The following is a 24,713-nucleotide window of genomic DNA, read 5'->3' on the forward strand; positions in this document are numbered from 1 at the left end:
GGCTCCCAAGGAAGCTGTTTGTGCTCTTACGGCAGCATCTGACCATGAGCGGGGGCAAATCCCACAAGCTCCTTGTCACCAGAGCACAGGGGCACCACAATTGCAGTCAGGAAGGGTGTGGGTGTCTGAGACCAGACTGGTCAGTGGAAAAGGCTGACTCAAGGCCAAGCTGGTCTCTCTAACCTTCTTCCCTCTCCAAGATGCTCTGTCTACCTCCATAAGCAGGAGCACAGGATAAAGAGGGAGGAGAGCAAAGTAGGGATGTTCTACTATATAAACTTGCCTTTGTCTATACAGCAGTGCCAAGCCCACCTGTTCAAATATTATGTTAGACCCCCAAAAATAATGAGATGCAAAAAATAGCAATGAACTTTACATTCTGCCTTCTGGTTTTCAAGCTGTTAGGGCTCACTTGGCTCACAATTTTAAGCTTTCCTCCCTGACCATGAGGGCTAAAAACTAACTTGTTATTAAAATGACAGCTGCAATTCTCATGTATTCAGTTGTCTCCAAGAGCTGGGCCTTAAAGTAAAAAAAATAAAATTGCAAAACTTACCATAAAACTATAAGTGTTAACAATGCTGCCATCTTTGAGCTTGAGGGTCATCTGTCTGATCATTTGTAACCACTAGGTAGAGAGAAGAGTAGAGGATCCACCCTCTTGCTGTAGCAGAGCAGCCAGTTAATAGGGGGCTGCAATGGGGTGGGGGAGGTCTGCTTGCAAATGCACAAATCTGCACAACTGACCATATGGTATGTATTAGCTGTCTCATCCTATGGCATCTATCTAACTCCCTACCTACTTATCCATCACCCAATCTATAGATATTTACTAATCTACCCATCAGTCTATCTCCATACTTGCCTATTTATCTAGCTGTCTCCAGACTGTACACCCAAGTATCCAGCTAATTCTCTATTGCCCTCTTACTTATACAGCACCTAACAGTAAAGTATCTGAGGGCCATGAAGGGCACCCTCACTCCTCTCTGAAGCAACAAGGCACTGGCCAGTGATGGAGACACAATACCACAGCCAATGGTCTGAACCACGGCTGCACAGGGCTGGCCCGCTGCCCTCTTCCAAGATGGCAACCTGAGACGGACGGGTAGAAAGGAAATTGCTGTCACGCACGGTTTGGGTCAGCAGATGGGAGCGCTTTGCTGCCCTCACCAAAGATGGCGGCCGAGAAGAGCCGGATTGGAGGGAGGCTCACATGGCCCTAACCCAAGATGGCGGCCGGGGAGTCAGGGCGTGATACTACCCTCAGCCAAAACGGCGACCTCGGCCGCACGGAAGTACTAGGAAGGGTCGCTCCCGCCCACTTGGTTGCGGAGCCTTCAGGCGAAACCAATGCCCTGATGGGGCGGGGGCAGTTCTTCCACTTCCGCGTATTTTCCCCCTCCAGACAGTGGGCGAGCCTGAGGGATGGAAGGGTCCATCTGCCTGCTGGAAAGGGGGCGGTAAGGGGTGACGTTCCCAGCCCCTGGGCTCGCTAGCGGGGCAAGGGGGCTGGCCCCGGAGCGGGTTGTGGGAGCCGGGAGCCTCCCCTATTCTGGCAGCCCAATGGTTCGTTCCGACCGCTGCCCTGGCTGGTGGGAAACGTTCTGGGGAGAGAAGGAAAGCGAGGGGCTGGGGTCAGGCGAGGGGAAAGGTCAGCGGTAGGGTGAGAGGTCAGGGGAGGGGGAGAGATTGTAGGGGAGCGGGGCCCAGAGGGTGAGGGGGCTGGGGGCCTGTTGGGGGGGCTGGTGATTGGGGGCCTGTTGGGGGGCAGAGAGCGAGGGGGCTGGGAGCCTGTTGGGGGGGCAGTGGGGGCTGGTGGTTGGGAGCCTGTTGGGGGGCAGAGAGCGAGGGGGCTGGGAGCCTGTTGGGGGGGCAGAGGGGGCTGGTGATTGGGGGCCTGTTGGGGGGCAGAGAGCGAGGGGGCTGGGAGCCTGTTGGGGGGGCAGAGGGGGCTGGTGGTTGGGAGCCTGTTGGGGGGCAGAGAGCGAGGGGGCTGGGAGCCTGTTGGGGGGGCAGAGGGGGCTGGTGATTGGGGGCCTGTTGGGGGGCAGAGAGCGAGGGGGCTGGGAGCCTGTTGGGGGGGCAGTGGGGGCTGGTGGTTGGGAGCCTGTTGGGGGGCAGAGAGCGAGGGGGCTGGGAGCCTGTTGAGGGGGAGCAGAGGGGGCTGGTGATAGGGAGCCTGTTGGGGGCCCAGAGGGCAAGGGGGCTGGCGTGTGGGTTGTTTGAGGGGAGTTGATGTGGGGAAGGTATTTGTGAGGCACCAGAAGGGGGTGGGACTCACTGGGGAGAGACTCTTGTGTGGCTAGGGCTGACGGGCTTGGTAAGGGCCCTGTGAGAAACAAAGAGGGGGGAGATCAGAGCGGGCAGACACCCCCCAGGGAGGGTTGAGCCCTCATCTAATACGTACAGGATGAGCTCTTTAGGTGAGGCTAGTAGCAAATTTCCTCTGCACGTCTTAGTCTGGAATAATGACTACAGACAGCTGGATAAAGAGCTGGAAGGCAAGGTAAAATGGGCACCAGACCAACATATGGTGCTGTCCTTTTCTGAAACTACCCAAGGCAGAATACAAGACATGATGGACTGAAAATTAGATCAGGATAATAGATCATCTATATGCATTCTATGTGACATGGGGACTTAGAAAGTAACCTTATATCTTAGTTAAGTTTCTCTTTGTTAAACTTATTAGGGATTTATTTTTGTGGAGTTTTTTTACAGCTGTTTGTGATTAAAAGGAGATCACCTCAGGAGGGCACAGAGATTATACCTTTTGTCATGCAACTTCTGCATATTAAATTTCTGACTATCTTTAAATAAAGCCAGATTCAAGGCACTGAGAGAGATACAGATGGATTATAAAAAACTCTGTAGCTGACAGGAAAATGTTAGAAATCATTTGAATCAGGGCCAAAAGACAGGTAGATGTGATAGGCACTGATGCTTTTTGCTAGAAAAACAGCAAATAAGTACCACCTAGTTGGAGGAGGGGGCAACCAACACACAGTAAGGGTGTCAGCTACTGCCAAAGACAAAACACAAATTGATTTTTTTTTTATCAGAATATCACCCTCAGGCAGCCAACAGTTCACTGAAAATTGAGGGGTTTTATTTTTCTTTCTTTATATTGTGTTGAGCCATTTATCTGTGGCTCAACACAGTACTGATCTGGTGGTAAGATTACTGCTGTGCAAAGATAGTCAATACAGTAATTTCCTTCCTTTTTAAGACACAAAGGGCTTATTTCAAGTGTAGTCCTCTGAGCTTCACTGGCTGCCTTAGAACATAGGAGCCCAGCAGCTTTGCACTTGCTAGAATATAGAATCACAACTGTGGTAGAAAATAGCTGATCATCATGGCTCACTGTAGAACAGAGAACACAAAAATCCAGCAGTCAGCCAAGAGCTGTGGTGAAAGTACCAGAGTTAAAAGAAAGGCAGTAGGAGAAGCATTCAGAAATCTGCATCAGATCCCAAGCAACAAATTTGCTAGTGTAACTCAGGTTACCAAGGTACTATGGTGATAGCTGCTTTAGGAATACACAGAGAGAACTTTGAGGTTCAGTAGTGCAGGGTACAAACTGGCAGAAGCATAGCCTGTTTGCTTGTATTGTGCCTGAGACAGAGAGTATGTGTTGTGAACTCTTCAGCTAATGCTACCTTCCGATACAAATCCTGGTTGTCAGCCACAACTCCAGCTGTACACTATGAAACACTAGTATTGGCTTAAAGCATACCTGTGGTGTTTCTTGAGAGTTTTGGAATGCTGTTACTGTCTCTAATTCATATAGTCTTCAGTCTGTACTAAGGAATTCTCTGTGCATGTTTTTGATCCCTTGGTTTCAGTGTTCATCTCTCTTTTAAGGTTATAGCATTATTAAAATAAACATTTGTAACTTAACAAAGATGATTTTACTACCTCAGTTTATTTTTATTATCTGTATTCTGGTATCACCCACAATGCATAAAGCCCTGTTTGTGCACACAGTAGTCCTGTTCCCTGCCCAAAAGAGCTTACAATATGAGAAGACAGGCAACATATGAAGGTTGGAAAGACCTATTCCATTAAGCCTGGAAACATCTGTCTTAAATGAAAGTTTTAAAAGGCATTCTGGGAGTACACTTCCTCTTACATCTTCAGGACAAACTGCTTGCTGTGTGTGGCAGATGTGCTTTGATAGGGTTTGAGGGATTGAAAGAAACTCTAGCCAGATACAGTCAGCATATGAAATGATAAATGGCCATAATGTGCAGCTACAGGTTAATCCTAGCAAAGAAATTGAGATAAGACTGTTCCAAAGTCCTTTAATTTTTTTGTCACTGCAATAGGCATTGCAGTTTGGGGAAAGTAGAACTGAAGATCATATGAGCTGCAGCAATGAGATGAGGATGGTTTAACTCAGATTCCTTTATGCTCACTGCTTGGTGTCTTAAATGTAATGCTGTCAAATAACCATGTTTAGTTATGTAATAACTTTCTTTTCTTAGCCCACTCTTGACTTTTCCAATTTTCCTTTAGTTATAGATGCTCTTCTGTTTCAAATCTCTAAAGCTAGTAGTGAAAAATATATGTAAGGTATGAGTATGTTTTGCTTGCATGTTTTGGATATTTGTGCCCTGTGTAGTTCCATTTCTTAGTGATTTGTAGAGAATGCACTCGCTCTCCATTGTTCTGTGTGTCAGTCAAAAATAGATGTTTTTTAATTTTCATGTTCTTCCATATTCTTACCAAAAAAAATACAAAATGTGCATTGTAAACCGTCACCTGCTCTTGAAATTTTTTTCTGATTTTAACCTGTTGGATATCTTCCATTATACCTTCCAGTGGCCATTTAACTGGTGACTGCCCATGGTACAAAATAAAAAGAAGGGAGCACTGTCTACTCCTCCTAAAAGAAACTGTTCATGAAGAAGCTGGGGTAGGGAGGAATAATATAGAATGTTTGTTTTTCTTTCCCCCCCTTTTCCTCCCTCTCGCTTCCCTCCCCTTTTCCTGTCATGGTGACACATACCTCCCTTACCCACAATCACTTCTATGGTGCCCAATTCTACTCCTGTTTGACTTTAGTAGGGAGGTAGGATCAGGCTTTTAAGAAGGCAAATAGGCAATTCAATAGCAGTATCAAAGCAAGTCATGTAGGATAAGTAGTTCCAAGCAACAACCTGTTATGTAGAAATACATGTTGAGCTATTACAGCTTATTGCTGAAAATCTTTGTTTTAACTTTCTTAAATGTGTTCTGATTTTACATTTGATAGCTAATGCTGAAGCTGCACTAACTCTTGATTACTCAACAGGATGTTGATCAGCGTGACCCACGGGGTCGGACCTTGCTGCACCTTGCTGTTTCCTTGGGATATATAGAGTCTGCCAAAGTCCTCCTTCGACACAAGGCAGATGTTACCAAAGAGAATGCACAGGGATGGACAGGTAAGAGATCAGCTCAAAGGCAGTTAATAGTTTTCACCTTAAACACTGAAGGTCTAAAATCTGTCTATATAAATGTCACCTTAGGACTGTGGGATGTGGCTGCAGTGTTCACTTTGCTTTGTTAATATTAAGCCTTGCCTGTGTTTGGGTTTCTTGCAGTTTTACATGAGGCTGTAAGCACAGGAGACCCGGAGATGGCATACCTGATACTGCAGCATCGAGACTACCACCAAACGTCTGCGACACTTGGAGGGGTTCCTGAATTACTCCAAAAAATTAATGAGGTAAACGCTTAGTGAGACCTGAATTGCATGCTGGTCAATTGCATCTGGAGGAATTGTTAGTCTGGTTCTAGTTTACTTAGATCAGCAACTTTAAAGTCAGGATGATGCATTATTCAGTTCAATTTTGTGCCTATCAGCTCTATATAAACATATGGGAGACTATGGAGTTTTCTCTGTTTTTATTAATGATCTCGGGTCTTGGAGGAGGATGCTTATTCTTCCTATGTCAAAGGCTGAGAGTTATGTGCTTTTGTAGTAGAATAACAAATGACGAGTAATTCAGTAGAAAACAATGAAGAGTTAGACTGTTGCAGAACAGTGTTACACTCTGTGCCCATTAATTTAAATCAAATGACAAATATCAGCATATGTAAAATTCATACTTGTTGGTTTAATTGTGCTTCCTATCAGGAGCATCTCAAAACCTCTACTTTCTCTTGTTTCTAAAATATACATGTGACATACTGTACTAAATATTAATCTAATGTTCTCTCCCTTGGTGGTTCATTTGAATACTTTGTTTCTACACTAGACTTCTGATTTTTATGTGGAAATGAAATGGGAATTCACTAGCTGGGGTAAGTTTGGTTTTTGGGGGGATTTTTTAAATCTTTCTTACCTCTGAGTTTTAAAAATTCCTGAAATAAAAAGTATGTTTGCAAAGAAAACACAATTGTTGAGCCCTTACTCTCTCCCAACCCATATTTTTTCCCTTCAACTCACAAAGCCTTTTGAGATTTGAAGATTCCTTCTGATCACCTTAGTCTGCTGCGCAAACCGTACCCTTCCTTCAAATATCTCTTGTTTTAGTTTTTTTTCTTTTAAAGGAGTATTGTGCTGAAGATTTTTCTAAGGCCATCCTGATATTTGGGAGACGTATAAGTTAAGACAGTTATACAAACATTATGCGTCAAGACATAAAATATTCAGGAAACGTATTCCTTTACACTGCAAAATAGCATTACAGGTTTTGACTTTCTCCAAACCACTACATATTTTAGCCATTGCATGAGATGGGATACAAAATTGCATCAGGCCATTGGTCTGTTCTCATGGTTCGTTTCCCTATTGTGTTAATCAATAAATCAAGAATCAGTCCTGATAATCTCTCTGTTCTTTATTATCTAGACATTGATTCATAGGTTTAAGGCTAGAAGGGAACATTATAATATCTACTTTATGGCCTGCATAAACACAGACCATAAAATTTCACTAAGCAGTTTCACCAAGCGCATAACTTCTGGCTGAGTTTAGTCTTCCTACACTTGTCCTCTCTGTTAAGGATTTTTATATTTGCATCTGTGTGTGTCATTATGTTTCTTTTATAGTTCCACTCGTTTCCAGGGTGTGTCCAAATGATATCTGTCGCATCTGGAAAAGTGGAGCTAAGTTACGCGTTGATATCACGTTATTGGGCTTCGAAAATATGAGCTGGGAACGAGGGAAACGTAGCTTAATTTTCAAGGGAGAAGGTAAATGGTTTAGTACATAGTACACAAACTACACTGACGGATTCCTAGTGTTGCTAAAAGAACACATGTAATTATAAGCTTTATTTTTGCATGCTTTCACAGACTTACTTGTGTTGGGAAGTGCGTTTTCTGGGATTTCAGGTCACTGGGCTAAGCAGAAGTGGTTGGACTTTCTGTTAAGAAAAATCTTCTGGAGCAAATATGAATCACTAGAACTTGACTTTACCCTTCTCTCCCACTCTCAACAAAAACAAAAAAGAAATCAGCTGTATTTTTCTTCTTAGAGGCCTGAATCTTCATTATTAGAGTCTCTTAAATCCATTATGCAAAATTATCGTAAAAATGACTTGGGCGGGCAGGCACACAGTCTGCTTGCCCATACTTAAAAACCTTGCCATATGTAAGTGAGTGATTTAAAACTTTGCAAGGCAGCTTTAATTCTCACTTTAGTCTACAGTGTATGTCTTGGTCAGCTCTTCATCCTGAAGGTTTGTTCTGAAGTCTGTAGTCCATAAAATATATTCTTTCATCAGATACTGGAGGCTGGGCAGAACTAATTGAGATAAACCATGATGACAAAGTTGTCACAACAGAGCGTTTTGAAATCTCTCAACAAATGAAGCGTCTGACTTTGGGCTCTATGACACCAGAAAGAAAGGAGGTAGAAAGACGCCTTACATCTCCAATTATTAATACGTGCCTTGATACTAAAAATATTGCTTTTGAAAGGTAAGGTATTTAAATTTTTCTTAATGAACAGATCCTCCAGATATGAAATATGCAAGATTATTATACTTGCAATGTAGTTTTTAAAAGCCTGGTAATATGCATCTTAAAAATAAAATGGGATGTAACAATAACTGCATATCTTGTTCCATATAGACACTTTATAACCTCTCAGCTCATTAGTTCTTGTCTTGCAAACAATTTCCATTTAGTGTAAAGTCCATTTGCACCATAAGACATGGTTTCCCATATTAGTGGGGCAAGGGTTATAAATTCTGATTTCAGATATGTACCAGTGGTTCCTGCTTATTTTGTGAAGCATATGTGCAGTACTGAAAAACCAATAATAGGATTTACAGCTTTTCTTGACTTATTTATTCTACTCTGGCTTTAGTTTAATCATATAAGTCTATAAGAATATCTCTAAATATGACCAATTAGAGAAGACAGCAAACTACTTCGAACCCTATTCCTCCTTTTGTTACATTCATAGAATCTTAGAATATTGGGGTTGGAAGGGACCTCAGGAGGTCAGCTAGTCCAAGCCCCTGCTCAAAGCAGGACCAATCCCCAACTAAATCATCCCAGCCAGGGCCTTGTCAAGCCTGACCTTAAAAACTTTTAAGGAAGGAGATTCCACCACCTCCCTAGGTAACGCATTTCAGTGTTTCACCACCCTCCTAGTGAAAAAGTTTTTCCTAATATCCAACCTAAACCTCCCCCACTGCAACTTGAGACCATTACTCCTCGTTCTGTCATCAGCTACCACTGAGAACAGTCTAGATCCATCCTCTTTGGAACCCCCTTTCAGGTAGTTGAAAGCAGCTATCAAATCCCCCCTCATTCTTCTCTTCCGCAGACTAAACAATCCCAGTTTCCTCAGCCTCTCCTCATAAGTCATGTGTTCCAGTCCCCTCATCATTTTTGTTGCCCTCCGCTGGTCGTTTTCCAATTTTTCCACAGCCTTCTTATAGTGTGGGGCCCAAAACTGGACATAGTACTCCAGATGAGGCCTCACCAGTGTCGAATAGAGGGGAATGATCACGTCCCTCAGTCTGCTGGCAATGCACTTACTTATACATCCCAAAATGCCATTGGCCTTCTTGGCAACAAGGGCACACTGTTGACTCATATCCAGCTTCTCGTCCACTGTAACCCCTAGGTCCTTTTCCGCAGAACTGCTGCCGAGCCATTTGGTCCCTAGTCTGTAGCAGTGCATGAGATTCTTCCATCCTAAATGCAGGACTCTGCACTTGTCCTTGTTGAACCTCTTCAGATTTCTTTTGGCCCAATCCGCTAATTTGTCTAGGGCCTTCTGTATCCTATCCCTACCCTCCAGCGTATCTACCTCTCCTCCCAGTTTAGTGTCATCCGCAAACTTGCTGAGGGTGCAATCCACACCATCCTCCAGATCATTAATGAGGATATTGAACAAAACCGGCCCGAGGACCGACCCTTGGGGCACTCCACTTGATACCGGCTGCCAACTAGACATGGAGCCATTGATCACTACCCGTTGAGCCCGACGATCTAGCCAGCTGTCTATCCACCTTATCTTCCATTCATCCATCCCATACTTGTTTAACTTACTGGCAAGAATGCTGTGGGAGTCCGTGTCAAAAGCTTTGCTAAAGTCAGGGAACAACACATCCATCACTTTCCCTTCATCCACAGAGCCAGTTATCTCATATAAGGCAATTAGATTAGTCAGGCATGACTTGCCCTTGGTGAATCCATGCTGACTGTTCCTGATCACTTTCCTCTCCTCTAAGTGCTTCAGAATTGATTCCTTGAGGACCTGCTCCATGATTTTTCCAGGGACTGAGGTGAGGCTGACTGGCCTATAGTTCCCAGGATCCTCCTTCTTCCCTTTTTTAAAGATGGGCGCCACATTAGCCTTTTTCCAGTCGTCCGGGACCTCCCCCGATCGCCATGAGTTTTCAAAGATAATGGCCAATGGCTCTGCAATCATATCCGCCAATTCCTTACATTAGTTTATCCAGGTGTTTAATCTGCATGGTCAAAGGAGCTCAAATGAGCTTGCTTTCTCTAGCAAGCATCTCTACTGTGCTACACATTCTTGGAGTGTTCTGGGGTGCTATAAAGCAGTTGTTATAACTGCTGGAAGGCGTGTGGATTTTTTTTTTGTTTGGTTTTTTTACTGCAAGGAAGAAGAGTTTGTCAAAACATGAATGCAGAATTGTATCCACTGAGGGACAGCAGTTATCAAAGCTCACTAATTAATTCCACTGGATGTGTAAAGATTTTTTTGAATACTGAGATATACTTAAGGGGTAACATTTTAAAGTGTTTAAGTTCTAAGATTCACAGACTTTCAATGGGACTTAATTTCCTAAGTTTCTAAATTTCATTTTGAAAATGGGACTTAGGAGTGTTTGAAAACATTACCCGACGTTTCATAGATAAATGTTTCTTCAGCTCTACCAATCCAGTTCCCCAACTGTCAGCTACATGTTGCTCGTTGAAATAAAGCTCAGCAAGTTAGTAATGACTGACTGTGTGAAATGATGCAATGGTTTCCAGAAACTCCCAATTCCTAGCTGGTCAGGCATTCACATGACAAACGAAAGTCACAGTTCATTGGTCTCTGCAGTTAAGCCAAAGTCTGAATGTGAACAGAAATTAAAATACTCTGAGTCCTATGTTGGAAAAGGGTGTTGGTGTTTGCAGGGATAACTTATGTTATCGCTGTACCTTTTCTCTAGAGCTGTTACTTTTGGTACCTCTCAAAAACACTATTCAAGTGAAATGTTGTTAGGGAAAACAGAGGCTTAGGGCTAAATATAAACTGCAAATACATAGACAATTGTGGTGTTTACTCTTTATCAGAAATACATCTGGATTTTGGGTATGGAGGACAGAGAAAGCAGAAGGTGTAAATGGTTATGAAGCAAAGGTAAAAAGCAATTATTTACAACTAAGATAATTCATTTAGCTATGAGATATAATTGTGATCTTCTGTATCCCCTATGTATCTTGAATTTTTATAGTTTGCTTTGATATCTGTAACTTCTGTGTTTTTGCCACCAGATCTGTTTTTGGGGTGAGAAGTCTTGGAGAGGATACGAAATAGGAAGAGGGGTGTCCAGGGGTGAGAGCTGCGAGGGGTGAAGGGGAACATGGGATGACAGACGCCATGGAGATTGTAGCAGATAAGGGGGCAGGAGCTCAGGAAGTGGGGGTAGGAGCAAAAGCAGATAAGGAGAGGCTGCAGGGGAGAAAGGCAGAAGGGTATAACCACTAGAGAATGCTTTCTCCAGAACGTAGAGTTGAGCACTCAGAAGTTAGGAAATGCCACAGTTAAGGCCTCTGCATCCCTAATTTGTCTCTTTGTGCATATGCATGATGATTAGTCTAAAATTACATGATCATGTTTATTTTCTGCGAGATCCAGTGCACAAGGTGAACCATGCTCTGGGAAGGAATCGGGGATAATGCATGTTCTCCTACTGTGAATAGAAAATCCTTGTTTCTGGTCTTGGCAAAGGCAATCTTGCCCTGCACATATCCATTCAGAACGCTGCTGCAAAGATAATTTCCCAGCCCATCACTTTGACCAACTCACCCCATCTGTCTGTGTCCTTCCACCAGCTCTCCTCCTCTCTTGCATCAAACGTAAACTACTTGTCTTCACTTTCAAAGCCCTTTCCCATCCCAGGCCCACTCCACCGATCCTCTCTCATTCATTCCTGAAAGGTTGACTGTCATCTGGAGCTCTCTGCAGCATTCCCTGCTGTTGACCATAAAGATACTATCCTCTCTCCTGAGAGAGGTGGCAGCAGTTCATGTAATGTGTTAAAATGATTTAACTCTTTCCTGGAGGGATGCATCCTGTGAGTAGTGATGGGAAACTGCCCCTCTGCCAATGGGCCCTCCCTTGTGGAGCTGCACAAGGATCGAGTCTCTCTCCAGTCCTATTCATCATCTACACACACCCCCATTAGGTGAGCTGGTCGCCAGTACGCAGGTAACGGAGCTCTCTGCCTTCCCTTCACCATGTGTCCATCCCGCTGCCACAAAGACTGCCTAGCGCTTCGGGGAAATCCAAGGACCAAAAACAGCTGGCTGAAGCAAGACAGAAGCTGTGCTGGTGGGCCGAGAAAACCGTTCTGAATGATTCACAGCCCTTGGGCAGTCAATTTTGGTTGAAGGTACATAACCGCAATTGGTCAATTCTGTCTTATAGCTTAGGAGGCTCCTGAATTCATCACTATTGTGAAGTTCTCACATAGCAGCATCTGCAAGCAACTATTTCTACCATCTCCCATTGGCTAGGAAACTGGACAGTGACCTGGCCTCAGTTATTTATGCCTTTGTCACCTCGTTTGGAGTACAGCCATTTGGACCATTTCCTGCACATGAAGCCTTCAGTGCTTAGGAAACTCCAGTTGGTATAGAACACTGCAGGATGTCTCCTCAGCAACACTATGAACACATCAGACCCATCCTCAGCTTCCGGTGCTAGCTTCCTATAAAATATTGAGTCAAGTTTAAGGTCTTGGTCCTTACTTTCACGGTACTCAGTGGCCTGGACCTAAGGTCTCTAAAAGATAACTAAAGCTCTGGGATCATGTAACTTTCTACCATAAGAGTAAAGTGCATCTGTGCAGTAGACAGAGCTTTCTTGGAATTGCCCCAAGACTGTGGAATGAACTCCCCCAGAAACTAAGGACCATCCCAAACCTCACCACCTTTCATTCTCAGTGCAAGGTGTACTTCTTTGACCTTGCCTTCTCTAAAATAAATCGGTAGTGGTGTGTATTATAAAATCCCAAACATAATCATCTCCTGCACACACTCCTTCCCCTGGGGAGAGGATGAGGGACCAATTATCTGTCCATTATTAGTCACATTGCTGTAAGCACTCAGATACTATGGTGATGAGCATGGAAGAAGAACCTGTGTAGAATAGAATCTAAAGGACCTCTGCTTCATCTGTTGCTAAAGTTAAAAGGGGATTCTGGTGAATGAGGGCAGGGAACTGCTGGAAGAGAAAACATGACTAGCGGTTGAATGCCTCTCTGGAGAATTGGATCCCTGCCTCTTTCACAGAGTCCATAGCATCACATGGGCAAGTCAAGTAAACAAACTTTTTCACTCATAGTCGCTAACTGTTCCTCATTTTCGAGTGCCTAACTTGATAGCCAGGTATTTTCTTTAGTTTTTGTTTGTGTCATTTTTGCAGAAGAGCTGAGAACCCAAAACGACACCTGAGGTCAATGGGATAGGTACTCTGAACATAGCACTTTCTAAGTACTCTAAAAAATTGGGTCCTTGACTTGTCAAATTGGGCACTCAAAATTTGTTGACGCTTCTGACCTTAATTGCCCTGTGCTTTAGATCCCCGGGTGTAAAATGGGGATAATGCCCATTCACAGGGTTGCTAAGATAAATTCATTAATCTTTGTAAAGAACTAAGATATTGCAATGAGAGCACCATGGAAAACCTATGAAGAAATTCTAATTTACCTTTGTTTGGTGAAGGATTTGGATGGTATGTAGTCTACTGCATTAGTTACTGTACATTAAATGAGGAATAAAATAAACAATGAATAGCTTCCCATTCAATGAGCACGGTCCATCCCGGGTGGGATGTGACCGTGTAATTAAACTGTAAAATAATGTAGATGCTCAAGGGGGCCAATTTAAGGTTTCCTTAATTCTGGCATTTCTTGACTTCTGAGTGTTGGTCTTTGCAGATTTATTGTTCTTTTAATGTGGTATGGTTTTTTTTTGTTTAAGTGTAGTGGCTTAAACCTGTACAATCGACCTGTGTGAAACTGAATTCATTTGAAGGTCTGGTATAGTAAAAAAAAAAAAATGGGTAATGTAAATGGAACCTTCTCACCCCTCTGGTTGCTTGGAGTCAAACCAACAAGGTTTGAATCATATCACTACTGCGGAACCACTCCTAAGTATGAGAGCACACTGGTGTGAGAGCCAGAGTTCCTTCTAGTTGTTGCATAATCAAAAGAATCATCAGCTAAATTCCATCTGCAGAATTTTATCAGTTACTTCTTAAGTAGAAAGAGAGAGAACACAGCCACAGCCTGACTGCTCTTCCCCGTCCCTCCTCCCTCAAAATTAACACACAACTAGGGAATTCTACACTTCCTCAGCTTAAAGTGCCCATCCAATCTTTCAGCTGGAACCAACTTCATTAACAGGAAATTTGTCTGCAAGCACCTGAATCTTCTCCCAAGAGTCTCTGCAAGGGCCTGACCCAGTTCTCACTGAAGTCGATGACAAAACTCCTTTGACTTTTGCTGCTGTAGGATTGGACCTAAATGATGACTCGTGCTAGCTAGTTTTCCTTTGTTAATGGATTCTTGGATAGATATTTTTATATTGATTTTAGCAGCTTGCCCAGCAGATGGCTGTCTAGCTCAGCATTAGCATGGGACTCTGTCAAAATGACATAACAATACATATGTGTAACATTTTCAGCACTTCATGGGAATGTGAGTTAAATAGGCAGATCACACAATCATGTTTCACTGATTTCCGATACATTAAAGGTAGGCAGATTCTTGCTCCTCCTCTTTCCCGTGCCTCTTGGTTTAACTTTTTGAATTTGTTGCTTGGGCATCTTTAAAGATGCTGCTTTTCTTATCTTTAATAGTTGTCAGTGGGCCCTGGTCTATGACTGGAACCCCTAGACGTGACAGTAATACATATGATAGATAATAATAATATCCTTTTTAAAGGTCTATACGGCAAACAATGTGAATGTAGTCACAAAAATCCGAACAGAACACTTGACAGAAGAAGAGAAAAAAAGATATAAAGGTAACTTCCCATAGGTTATCTGAAACAAAATAGAACATTTTGTTAAGATCTTTGTACAAAGAGGCAGGACATAACCTTTGTGCACAACACATACATGGTGCAGAGTAACCAGGCAGGTTACTCTCACTTGCCTCTGAACCTGCTCTAGCTAATTCCAGTTGCTGTGTACTTGAGGTGGCTTATTACTTGGCTCTTTGAAGTTCTAATGTAAGTGAATGATTCTGTGTAGTTTTGATTTTATTTATTGGGAAAAGGTGTTTGAAAATTAGTGTCAGTTTCCTTTAAAGCAGGGGTGGGCAAACTTTTTGGCCCGAGGGCCACATCAGGGTGCGAAACTGTATATGGCGAGCTGGGTAGGGAAGGCTGTGCCGGACCCCTCCCACTGACTGCCCCCCTCAGAACTTCCCCACCCATCCAACCCCCCCTGTCCCTTGACAGGCCCCCAAGCACCCCACGCCCTATCCAACAGCTCCCTGTCCCCTGACTGCCCCCCTGGACCTCCTGCCCCATATCCAACCCCCCGACCCCCTTACCATGCTGCTCAGAGCAGCATGTCTGGAGTCGCGCCGCCTGGCCGGAGCCAGACACACTGCCCTGCATGAGCGTGCAGCCCCGCCACCCCAGAGTGCTGCCCAGCAGCAGTGTGGCTGCAGGGGAGAGGGACAGTGGGGGAGGGACAGCGGAGGGCTAGCCTCCCTGGCGGGGAGCTCAAGGGCCAGGCAGGACGGTCCCACAGGCCGTAGTTTGCCCACCTCTGCTTTAAAGCCTCAAAAGGTGGTACCCTCCCCCATGGCTTCATTTTCTGTCCCTGCATATTCTCTGCCCTGAAGGCCTCTGTACTTTCACTTCATACGTGTTCACTTTACCTGGGTTAAAACTATAAGACGTCTGCGTTATTTTTGTACTCTTAATTCTGGGGTACGTATTGAGATTATAGTAGAAAGTGCAAGCGAGACCATAACCTTGTGTGAGGAAACAACTGCCTCTCAGCAGTCTTCAGACACTCCCAGAAACAAGGCGTGGTGGACAATGATGATACATTTTAGATGCCCCTGATGTTAGTGTCCTTAAAATCATAATCCCTTCCCTCTCATCTTGAACCCATTTTATTCTTAAATCTTGGGCTTTTCTAGCAAAGGGTTAATCGAAAACCAGCCTTGCCACAGTTGTCCCGCATTGAATGAGCAGTGCAAACAAGGCTCTGTTCATCTTCTCACTATGGAGCTGGGGCTTCCCTTGTCACAGAGCCTGAGCGATGCATGTGCACTTCTGTGTTAATTAACTCTGCTAATGAGCCTATTCCTCCCTGCTCCCTTTTTCTCCAGCTGACAGAAATCCACTGGAATCTTTTCTTGGTACTGTAGAGCATGAGTATGGTGCGCAGGTAAGTAAAATCTTCAGTGACTCTAAAAGCAGTCACTGCAGTGTTGAGAAGTAACTCGAATGAGTTATGTGGATCTTATGCCACAGCCTCATCGAAACTGTTTCTTCAATTCTAGAAACATAGTTCAAACGCTGGGTTCTAGATTTACTCTTGAGAGTTTTAATCCCCCCACCCCCACCCGTTGCTGTAAGAGTGTAATGGTACCTTTCCTTTTGAAGAAGCTCATGACTGGGGGAGGGTCATGGAATCTGGAAGGAAGAGTGGGAAACTGGGCTGCTGGAGTGAGATGAGAATCTGAGGGTTTGCCATGGGCTTCTAGTCTTACCCTTCCCCCTCCCCCCCCCCCCCCCAAAAAAAAAGAAGACTGGAATAACCAAATGTACTGAAGCTATAAATTTGCAGACCTGCAGCAGCTTTGGGCTGAGGATACGATGTTTCAGTGGTGCCCCAGCAATACTAAGAGGTGACTGGGGGTACAAGCGCTGCAGCAGCACGCTGGCATATAGCAGCTTTGAGAAAGGGGTGTAGTCCTTGGGTCCTGTGCGGAGTGTGAATTATTGATGTTACCAACTCTGCATAAGAGAGAGTGCTTTTACATCTGTACAGGTTTAAAGATGAGTAGATAATGGATTTACCAGCTGATGGCTCTGCCATGAGTTTGGCTGAGGATCTTGCATGGGATGGTTAGGTACTCGGCCTTCTTTGAATTTGAAGTCCCCACCATAATACTGGCTACTCTGAATAATGCAGAGCCTGGGACTGCTTTATATTATGTATTCAGTGTAGTTGTAGCCATGTCGGATCCAGGATATTAGAGAGACAAGGTGGGTGAGGTCATATCTTGTATAGGACCAACTTCTGTTGGTGAGAGGGATAAGCTTTTGAGCCACACAGAGCTCTTCTTCATAGTTTCTAACTTCGATGTGTTAAATCCTCACACCACTCTAGTTTGGCTATATTTTTGTAGGTAGACTCTCCTGTCTTCATAAAGCATTGTAAGATCTACAGTCTGCATGAAAAGGACTATATTAATGTGTAGATCTGTCTTTTAGGCTGTTGTACCTATGTGTTCATTTCACTGCTGACTTTCGGTTTAGGTAAAACGTGCTGCTTTATGCAGTTGTCACTTAGATTGCACTAGAATTTGAGTTACCAGCTGAAGCTTTCTGTAGGAGGGGTTGATGGCTACCTATTATGTACTGTTTATTTTTACAGGACCTCACAACAGAGTATGCCACAATGAATAACCCTACAGCCATTACTCTGGAGGAATATTTTGACCCGAAGTTTGATCTGAAAGATAGGGACATAGGAAGACCCAAAGAAGTCACTATTAGAACACAGAAGTGAGAAATGTTAATGTATAACTTGAAATGATCTTTCCTTAAACTCTTCCTGTTTGAGGTCTACCTGCTTTGATTCTCCTCCAGTGTTTCGCTTTTAGAAATCGTATTGTAAATTTCTAATACAATTCACTTTATTCAGGGAGCGGGGATTGAATTAAGGGTGGCATTTTCAAAAGCACTCCATCTTGGCCTGCCCATGCTCCCTATAAAACCAGGGGGAGGAGAGTTAAGCAAATGCTAACCATTTTAGTAAAATCCTACCCTTTATACAAGTGAATGGTGCCAGTCTGTCCGAGGGCTCTGGAGGCTGAAGTCCATCAGCAAAGCAGACGTAACGTAGAGTGTGCCAGCACGAGCTTCTCTCACACTGTGCCTCAAATCTGACTGGGAGCGCAGTTTGGTCTTTGTGTGTGGCTGATCTCCAGCCTCTGAGACCTCCAACAAGGGTGACAGTTATGAGGCTTGATTTCTGTGATGCACACATCTCTCTGCTGGAAACTTGACTGACACCACCTTCTCACTGCCTGCATTCTAAGCCATTCTTAGATGGTAATTATTCTGGGTCCTTACTGCTTACCAGGGTTATAGTTCATCTAGGCCACAGCTTCAAAAAGAAGCTATGTAACCCAGTATGTGCCAGAGCCATATAATTCATTTTCCAACCCGAGTGGTATTATCATCAGCCTAATACTGTGTGTATTTTGCTACATGTATAATACAAAAGTGAAAACTCTTCTAATATCCTTGTGTATAACTCACTGTTACAGGTTTAAAGCAACCTTGTGGATGTGTGAAGAATTCCCCCTCTCTCTCATGGAGCAAGTCACTCCAATCATCGATCTGATGGCCAGAGCTAGTGCTCATTTTGCTAGACTTAAAGACTTCATCACTTTGGAATTTCCACCTGGATTTCCTGTCAAAATTGGTACTGTTCTGCAGTCTTTTGCACTTAGATTCTTTTTTCATTTCCATTTTGCTTCTATTCTTGTTCTCCAACCACAGCACAAAAGTTTAAAAACGGGGACAAAAATTAAAATACAGTTCAGTTCCTAAAAATCCCACCTGTCACCACATCCATCTCCCAGTCAGAGAACCTGGGAAAACAGCTGAGCCTTACCATATATCTGGATGGTCCTTAAATCTAAGCTCAGAAGGACCAAGTGGGGAAGTGAATTCCAAAGGCAAAGACACCTCGCTAAGAACTAGCTATTGCTAGTCCCTTCTATTAGCACTAGTGCCTTGCATAACTGCAACTGTTTCAGTATCTCAAGAGACCACCTCTCTCCTCACAAAGCTGGGACTCAAATAATTGGGGCTTTATAGGACAAAATCAACATCTTAAACTTCACTAAGGTGGCCACTGTAGGCAAGAAGCAAGGTGTGCTATGCTCTCTTCATGGAGCTGTGGCTTAATAAAGGGGCCACCACTGCATTCTACATTAGCTGAAACTTCCAAATGGTATCAAGGCGTGTCCCTGTGAGGAGTGAATTGCAGTGATCAGCACCGGGTATACTGGGGGGAGGTGGGTTGGTTGACTGTTCTATGAATATAATGCATGTCTAAAAACTTCACTTGCACAATGCTAAGTTATGAGACAGACGGACTACTGAAATTTTATTCTGTGGGAAAGTGAGGTGCAGTTCACTGTGCAGTTACACAACATCGGTGAAATTTATCTATGTAAGCATGTATAAAAACCCATTGCAGCTGCTGTAACTGGAAACGTGTGTGGCTCTGCTGTGTCTCACACAAATCTTGTACTTCTTCCGTTTACAGAAATTCCCTTGTTTCATGTGCTTAATGCTCGAATTACATTTGAAAATGTTAATGGCTGCAGGACAGCTGAGGAAACTTCATCACAAACTGCTGAAGGTGCACAGGGTGAGTTGGGTAAGAAGGTGTAAAGCTCTGGTGGGTTTATGCGAGGGGTTTGTTTGTGTACTTGCTATCAGTGGGATTTATAGAATAAAGCAAACCTGTAGGCTGTTCGGACTTGAACTGAAGAGACTACAGTAGGTGGTAGTTCTTACCGTAACTGATCTGGAAAGCCATATGTGTCGTAAAATATCTCAGTGGCTAGAATGTATTCACCAATCAGATTAACCCATTCTCACTTCAAAACCCCCACCCAATTGCCTGTTCTGGGATAACTCCTTGGGTACTGGAGACTAACGTTCTTGCCTTTGTTTATACAAAACCTACGTCTGTGAGAAGTACAATGGTAAATCGTCAGCAATGGATTTGTTTCCATGCTAGTATAGAATGGGCTACAATGGGGACAATAACGGGGAAACAACATTACATATGTATAATGCATTCCCCTGTGAGCTTCTGACAAACTCTTCTGCTAGGAATCAGCAGCCTTAGTGGTAGGTTGGCTGCACTTCAGTGTTTCTTAACTTTTTGGCAAACTTGCCTCTCTTTTGACTGACTTATCAAAGTACAGTGTAGCCTGCTTAGTTCTTTGGTGCCACATGTTGGTTTTCCCTGCTGCAAAACTTGTTGGCACCATGTTCATCTATCTTCTATTTGTTCCTGTACCTTGGCTGCTATATAAGCCTCTCCGGACCCCATTCACATAGGACAGATGTACTATGGGTGGTTTGTCTGAACCAAAGGCCAAGATTATAAAAGGGTTTAAAAAAAAAAACTAGATAAGTTCATGGAGGATGGGTCCGTCAGTGGCTATTGGGCAGGGATGCAAAACTATGCTCTGAGGTATCCCTAGCCTCTGTTTGTCAGGAGCTGGGCATGGGCAACAGAAGATGGATCACTCAATGATTCCCTGTTCTGTTGATTCTCTCTGGAGCACCTGGCCTTGGCCACTGTTGGCAGACAGGATACTGGGCTAGATGGACCATTGGTCTGACCCAGTGTGGCCGTTCTTATTTTCTTGGGGCTCTTGTTTTGGCTTATTTATATAAATAAAAGTGGGCTTTGGGAGTTGATTTTTTGGATTAACAAGCTGTAAGCATACAATACAGTATATCTTTAACTACATTTTTAGCTTCTAAAGCCTCTAGCTTTGAGGTCGACCAGTCTGTGTTTGAGATCCCCAAATCTTATCACACTCAGCATGATGGTAGAAATGTGCGTGTGCAAGATGAAGATAATGAAATAATGCAGTTTGCTATTCAGCAGAGTTTGTTGGAGTCCAGTGGGAATAAAGTAAGTCTGTACTGCCAGCTGGTCAATGTTCTTTCTTTTTCTAGATACAGTGTAGTATGTCTCCTTTTCCCTCAGTCCTAGTTTTGACTTGGAAAAATTTACTTGGCTAGTTTAAAAATGAAGTACCAGTTTACCAAAGTAATTATACACCTAATAGAGAGTTAGCTTCTTGTTTCAGCTTTATATTATCCACCAAAGCAATATTTCTTTATTTTAACATGAACTGTATATAGCAAGACATGTCTCTAAACTCATACCAAGGAATTTATAGCTTCTACAGGAATGGATATTGTAATATTGCAGTTTTCGAAAGAATCTTAACACAGAAAGTTTTTGAAACTTGTCACAGCAAATATCAATGAGATATTCATGTTTGACTTAGAAATGACTTTCAAATATGACTTGCATTGCTAATTCCTTCGTCACTGTGGTCCTTCCCCCAGGAAGCCTTAGGAATGCATGCCAATGGAGCAGTTGCTTATGCGCAGGACTTTAATATACAGTATCAAAGGTAATTTCAGCTTTTCTAAAAATTCTTAAATGCGCTAGGCCAAATATTTGGGCCAGAGTGTAAATACTTCCAACAGTAGCCCATAGGCATGCTGCACTTTGTATAGCCAAGTAGGAGAGCACCCAGGCATATAAGGCAAGGCACAGCAGAAGAATAGAAGCCCAGATCACTTATTTTGTGGTACTGCTAGTCCGCAAGAAGAACCTCAAACAAGTCTCCTGGTATAGTAGAATATGGCCTTGCTAGCTCAGTCTCAGGATTGGAGTTTGGGTTTCTTTGACCAGCCCTGGAACACCCTCTGATCAAAGGATCCTTTATCGAACTAGATCAGAGTTCAAGATTCTCTTTTTCTCCTTCAACAGCTGCTAATGTGACCCCTCTACCAAGTGTCATCACCCTTATTGACCACACGCTGGACACTTGAGAATTTTTGTGTTTTGTCCCAAACTTAAGTTGCCTGTTGCAAATTTAGGAGCAAATTTTTAATGGCCCTCTGAAAACAGGCTGCAGTATCTTAGATTCTTCCTCTTGCTGACACAAACAAGCGTTTGTGCAAAGCGCAAAGAATATCTCACCGTCAGCTCTGCACACGCAGATGGTTGTGCTTACGAACTTGGTGAGGGCACACTCAGAGGCTGCTGGAAACAGCCATTAGGGAGCAGATCTTCCATAGCAGGCTCTCAGGAGCTTTCAGAGAAAAATGGATTTCATGTTTGGAACCTGTATGACTACTACTCCTTCACAGAACACAACCCTCTCTGTAACAGTCCTGGGGGTTGCTTTCTTCCCCTTCAGGAAAGAGAGGCTCTCTGGCAGTTGGAGAGTGTTCATGGAGACACTGCTCGAAAACTGATAGTAAAGTGGGATATGTACCTCTCAGCTCTTGAAACTGTATTTCTCTCTCACCAGGGCACTTCAGGAGAGCTTTGTTATGAGTTCAAGTACTCCTCATTTTAGCACCCCAAATGAGTCTTCCAGTTTTGATAAAGACTTACAGCTTGCTATGGAGTTGTCTGTCAGAGAGCAGCAGGAGCAGGAGAAAAGGCGTCGTGAAGAGGAGGAAGAAGAATTTCAACAAGCTTTGCAGCGCTCTCTCACAGAAAAATAGATTCCTCCTTCGATCCTCTGAAATAGGGGTGCCTCAATGTGTGTGATACTGAGGGCTGCAGTAGCTAGGAACCTGAGGACCACTCTTGGGTTGCATAAGTAGAGGATGTCCTAGCCACCTTTTAATTGTCACCTTTAACATAGAGATGTGGCCCAGAGATGCTACAGCTCTCGGCATGCAGATCTCCATCTCGATCCAAGTGCCCTGGCGTGTTGTGTGCGGACACCTGTAGTTTCTATGGGCTGCTACCTCCATGATTAAAGGTGAGGGCAGCGGTAGAATTCCAGGAGCTATATTTGCCTCCCAGGCCATGTCCTGTTCAAAAATGTCATTATGGGAAGAGAGAGAGAAATATATTAAAGAACTGGAAACCTTGCCTGGGCTATATATGTAGGAGCACAGCAATGTTTCAGAACCTGATACATAGAGAGTTCAGAAGAGAAACTTCCTTATTACCTACCAAAGAAATATTAATCTGTTCAGTCTTTTCTAGTAATTGAATGCCAGTTACTGTTTCTTTTCTAAATAGAGAGGAGAATGTGCGAAGTAGTCTTTCACTCCAGCGAGTGTTTTCCATTAGGTTTGGGTGCACGTGGCTGAGGATATTTCCTCTCTGCAGTTCTTGAGCATTTAAAATGCAGCTATACTTATTAATATGGTTGATTTTTAAACTTGAGTGAATTCAGGCTAGAGGTGCACTCAAGATAAAACTAATGCTCTCTGGACAAGGGCAAAAAAGATAGCTAAGAAGTTTTTTTTTCCCTTGAAAAGGGGACTACCTGCTCATTCAAATAGAGGTTTCTCTGTAGTGATTCAAGACCAGCTTAGTTCACACAATCAAAGAGGGCAGCAAGAAAATACATAACAGAAATAGGTGCTTTTTTTAAAAGATCAATTTACTTTTTTTGTGAAAGAAATTTACACTGATTTGGAGGTAGTGTGCTGAATTCATACAGAGAAATTAGGTGAAATTTTCATGTATGCCTATTAGTAAGTAAGTTCTGCCATCTCAAAGGGAAATATAAATATTGCTTTTTTAAAAGTCAAGTGTAAATCCTTCATGTGAATACATATTTTTTATCTTAATCTTTTTATTGATTTTTAAGACAAACCAATTCAATACGATTACACTCATAGGGAATAGTGTCATTAGCAATACAGGAGTGTGTTTTTCCCAAGTTTTCTCAGGTCTTCATTCATACTATATATTTTTAGTTCTTTTGTCTTCACTTCTGTGTAAATGTACGTAGCATATATGCTGTGATTGTCAAATGCACTCCTCCAGTACACACTGTACAACCACAGGAAAGCCTTATTGCAGTGAAACATATTACTGAGCAATATTTCCTACTTATAGCTGGCAGAAGTGCAAAGAAACCTATGGTACATGTGGTCTTATCCTGCATTTGTTACTCAGGCAAAACACAGAGCTGCCTCTGGCTCTGTGGTAGACTATTAACCAATCTAACTTGCAATAAAATGGACATGATCACCATCAGTAAAAGGTAATTTAGAACTCCATTTCATACCATATAATCATCCATTGTTTGATGTAGCAATCAGATTAAAATTCCTTGTATGCACACTTGTGCCAGTATAATCTGTGCCATGTTTGTTTCAGACTATGCAGCTTGCATTTCATAAAACTTTAACTTCATCCCTAAATAGCTTATTTGGTATTAGCAGCAACACTGTCATTTGCTTACCCAGAAGCAGCTATACTTGGGAATCGTTGCTCCTCTTTGAAAAGAGATTTGCTGTAACTGTCACACCTTGTTGGGGTTGTGAAATAACAAATAAAATAATTCAGTTTTTTTTCCTCATGGAAATAAAGAGCATTGCTCCCTTTAAGAGCATTTGTCTGGCACTCTGATTACTAATAGAAAAACAAGATCTCAAACCCAGCTTCACCCCAGCAATTTAGTTTTTGTGCTTTGGTCACCATAAACTAAATAAAAAGAAAAGGAGGACTTGTGGCACCTTAGAGACTAACAGCTGTAGCTCATGAAAACTTATGTTCAAATAAATTGGTTAGTCTCTAAGGTGCCACAAGTACTCCTTTTCTTTTTGTGGATACAGACTAACACGGCTGCTACTCTGAAACCTGTCATAAACTAAATGTTCATTTGCTTCTTACTCCCTGAAGAGTCCTCCCAAATGCGAGTGGAAACTGGAGGGGATAATAAGTGTTTGTTAAGCACATACATTTTATTCTAGGCAGAGCTGGCACCAACAACCATAGGTCAGGTGGCAGAACACTTTCCATTATAAAATGCTGTTTTCAGTTGCTGTACAACTGTGACCATTTGGACTGAAACTTACCATGCCTGGTGTCTGCCTTAGGCCAGATTACTATTTTGTTTTTTAAGATTCAGCGCTTTTTGAGAACAAAGCTTGTAGGTGGGGGAAAATGTTGGTAAAACTGTTAAAATCATGGGTTTCAGAGTAACAGCCGTGTTAGTCTGTATTTG

The 24,713-nt window shown here is 43.1% G+C and overlaps 2 protein-coding genes across 6 annotated transcripts in view; one reads left to right on the top strand and one right to left on the bottom strand.

The window, feature by feature from the left end:
• The window catches only part of GIT2 (GIT ArfGAP 2), a 50,869-nt gene extending 49,910 nt beyond the window's left edge, over positions 1-959 (bottom strand). Inside the window, exon 1 of the mRNA XM_084649357.1 lies at positions 557-959. The gene's annotated coding sequence lies outside the window, so the exon portion shown is untranslated. The remainder of the gene's footprint in view (positions 1-556) is intronic.
• A 387-nt stretch (positions 960-1,346) lies between these two features.
• ANKRD13A (ankyrin repeat domain 13A) lies at positions 1,347-24,093 on the top strand. 5 transcript variants are annotated; one of them, XM_084649550.1, is made up of 16 exons: positions 1,414-1,463; positions 4,828-4,921; positions 5,300-5,432; positions 5,592-5,716; positions 6,249-6,294; positions 7,045-7,188; positions 7,722-7,917; positions 10,765-10,831; positions 14,643-14,724; positions 16,050-16,108; positions 17,324-17,454; positions 18,222-18,379; positions 19,232-19,336; positions 20,463-20,623; positions 21,067-21,134; positions 22,044-24,093. In XM_084649550.1, the coding sequence occupies exons 1-16, from the start codon at positions 1,429-1,431 to the stop codon at positions 22,240-22,242; spliced, it is 1,803 nt and encodes a 600-aa protein (XP_084505676.1). In that variant the 5' UTR covers positions 1,414-1,428; the 3' UTR covers positions 22,243-24,093. The 5 variants fall into 5 exon arrangements, with proteins under 5 accessions (XP_084505677.1, XP_084505676.1, XP_084505675.1 ...); XM_084649549.1 differs by lacking the exon at positions 1,414-1,463 and adding an exon at positions 2,219-2,509; XM_084649551.1 differs by lacking the exon at positions 4,828-4,921 and having other exon boundaries at positions 1,347-1,463.
• Positions 24,094-24,713: the final 620 nt, after the last annotated feature.

The sequence above is a fragment of the Lepidochelys olivacea genome, assembly GCF_965140295.1.
Source record: "Lepidochelys olivacea isolate rLepOli2 genome assembly, chromosome: 15".
NCBI classification, from domain to species: Eukaryota; Metazoa; Chordata; order Testudines; family Cheloniidae; genus Lepidochelys; species Lepidochelys olivacea.